We start from the raw sequence: 2941 nt of genomic DNA, 5'->3' as shown, positions 1-2941 counted from the left end.
ATTATATTAACTTGGAACTGTCTTTTTATTTATATATGTATAGAATTAAACATTTTCCATTTTAATACATGAACAAATTGATGATGAAAAAGCTAATCGGCACTTTAAACTAACCAAATTGGTGATAAAAACAGTATGTATTATAAATTCAATTATTACTTTTTAAAAGGTAATTAAATATACACAATGAAAAATCAATCCCTATGGTGAAATACCAATCTAAATTAGTACACTTAACGGATTACTTTTTTTTAACAGCTAAGTTTTCTCCTCCTAACTTCTGTAGTAAATTACAACTAATCTTTTCAGAAGAGATAATTCCTTTTTACTACTATGCCAACTTAATCTTTCGAGACTACTATGCAAAAGCATAAGTAGCAACTCTACCTTTCATTGTCAACTCTTACAACTTGGCACCTTGTGATTTATTAAACAAGTTGGCAATTAATAGTACGTAGAGTGTACTTTGTTTTAGCGAGGAAACTTCATGCTCCTTCACCCAAGATTACATTTAAAGCAATATAACTTCTGATTATTATATAACATTAATCTATGTGATCCGTTGACTTTGGCATGCATAAATGCTAATTGATCAACTATCCTTCATTGTCACCTACGAAAAAAAGATATGCATCTTGTAAACCTTCTTTTCTTTCTCTTTGCATTCTTCTCTTGTAATGTCTTAGCCCAATATACACGTTTCAATACCTCGGTTATACCCGTAACCAAGGATGCCAAAACATCTCTTCACAAGATTACTTGGTTTCTTAAGAAACGAACCTGGGATGGAGAACCCTATTACCTCGTTGACCTCGATGCTCCTTTCACATGGCAAGATTGTGTTGTGCGTCGCTCACCGATTGCATGTGGATTAGAGGAAGGATGCAGATTTCCATTAAAATGTGATGACAACTTTTGCAAAGAAGCACACTCTTATATCAACCCTACATGTCCTTCTCTCAATATCACATCCAAATATGGTTGCAATATATGCGCAGTCACCCCATTAAACCCCATCTCAAATTCTTGCAAATTGTCACAACTAACTACCGATTTGGTGCAGTTGTATGGAACCGATGGTCGAAACCCTAGTTTTATTTCGTATCCTCCCTTTGGAACCGAGTTTGTTGTTTCATGTGCACCTTCCTCATTGTTGAGATCATTTCCTAAAGATATCACTGGTGTTGCATCCTTTTCTTGGTCCACTTTATCTTTTCCAGGTCAAGTTTATAACCCTAAGGTCACAAATAAATTTGTACTTTGTTTACCAAACTCCTCAAAGTCTCTTGGGGCGATATTTTTAGGTGAAGGGCCTTTTTATTTTACTTCTTTTCCAAATGTTGATCTTAGAAGTATACTTTCCTATACTCCAATGGTTAGAAAGAGTAAAAAATCACTTGGATATTATATTGGAATCAAGAAGATATCAATCAAAGAAATATCTATTCCTCTACCATCACTAAAAAGTGGTTCTGTGAAGCTTAGTACTGTCACACCCTACACCACACTCAGAAGTGATATCTATAAAGCATTTGTTACAATTTTTTCAGTGGCTACAAAGAGCATTCCTAGAATGAAATCTGTTCAACCCTTTAGTTATTGTCTAAAATCAAGCGCTGTTGGGTCCGTTGAGAAAGGTTTTCGTGTTCCTAAGATTGATCTTGAAACGGAAAGTGGGAAAATATGGACAATTTATGGTGATAACTTGATGAAGCGTGTTGGAAATGGCACCGCGTGCCTTGCAGTTATTGATGGTGGATCAAAAATGAAAGATGCAATTGTTGTTGGGACGTTTCAGATGGAGAACAATTTCTTGTACTTTGATCTGGTGAATCAAAAGTTGGGTTTCAGCTCTTCGTTATTAGCTCGAGGAACCTCTTGTAGCAACTTCAACTTCACCGAGATTCCAGAATGACTTGATATTGGTGATTGAAATGACAGAATAACAAAGGTTTTTTTTTTTTTTTTCGTTTAGTAGCAACTTTGATGTGTATCACAGTTTATTGTTAATGTGTCATGCATTTTTCGTTTAGTAGAAACTTTGATGTGTATCACACTTGTTTGTCACAAATAAATTAAAAATGTATTTTGGGTGCATAATGCAAGTTATATTGAAATCGTGGGATGTTGAAAGTCATGGTAACTATGGAGAAGTATGTTTTTTAAGTAGTTTATTTTTCTGTTGCTATTTATAGGATCTAAGAGGAGTGGGGGAGGTATCATTTGCAAAAATTTTATCACTCACAAATATCCAATCAAGTTTCGCCATGTCATCAATCATTTTTTCATCACTCACATCCGTCATTACTCACAACACCCAATAATAATTCCTGACACCCCCTCACATACATTTATCACTCACACCCCCATCACTCGTTGATTTTATCACGGACTCATGGCTATCACTCGTGAATGTTGTCGGTGGCGGTGGAAGTTTTGTTTGTTCCACGCGTGAAACATCTCTATCACGGGGAAAATATTCCCCACCCCCAGTCCCCTAAGTAGTAGGTTTGCAATCTTGTTAGACCATTGGGTGTGGTTTGGGTAGTCCCTTTGGGAACTATCCGCCACGCAGGCGCCACGTCACATTGGTGGAGGATCATCCCTTTAGGGACTACTCAAGGGTGCGGAGGACTACCCAATTTAGGGCATGTTTGGCTAAGCTTATTAGAGTTAAAAATGACTTTTGGGAAAATGACTTTTTGAAAAGGGGTTTTTAAAAAAAGTGTTTGGATTAGCTTATGGGGTGGGAAAGGACTTATTGATGTAAAATGACTAAAATGGACATTCTTTCATAAGTCAATATAAGGGGTGTTAAAAAATAAGGGGTATATTGGTCATTTGTTGGTTGAAAAGCTATAAGCTAAACAAGAAGTCACAATCTCATGACTTTTCAAAAACTCCTTTTCATTCATATCAAAAAGTCATTTTTAAAAGCACT

At 35.9% G+C, this 2941-nt stretch overlaps 1 protein-coding gene across 1 annotated transcript; it reads left to right on the top strand.

Annotated features, from left to right (window-relative positions):
• The first annotated feature begins 628 nt into the window (after nt 1-628).
• Nucleotides 629-2137, top strand: LOC110879766 (chitinase CLP). The gene has a single exon (XM_022128293.2). The coding sequence runs from the start codon at nt 629-631 to the stop codon at nt 1913-1915; it is 1287 nt and encodes a 428-aa protein (XP_021983985.1). The 3' UTR covers nt 1916-2137.
• Nucleotides 2138-2941: the final 804 nt, after the last annotated feature.

Source organism: Helianthus annuus, chromosome 9 (assembly GCF_002127325.2).
Source record: "Helianthus annuus cultivar XRQ/B chromosome 9, HanXRQr2.0-SUNRISE, whole genome shotgun sequence".
Classification (NCBI taxonomy): domain Eukaryota; kingdom Viridiplantae; phylum Streptophyta; class Magnoliopsida; order Asterales; family Asteraceae; genus Helianthus; species Helianthus annuus.
Note: the sequence above shows the minus strand (reverse complement) of the source record. Positions and strands in the feature narration are given on the sequence as shown.

What these genes read in the sequence shown, in the direction of transcription:
- LOC110879766 (XM_022128293.2), top strand. Translation starts at nt 629, where the DNA reads ATGCATCTTGTAAACCTTCTTTTCTTTCTCTTTGCATTCTTCTCTTGT.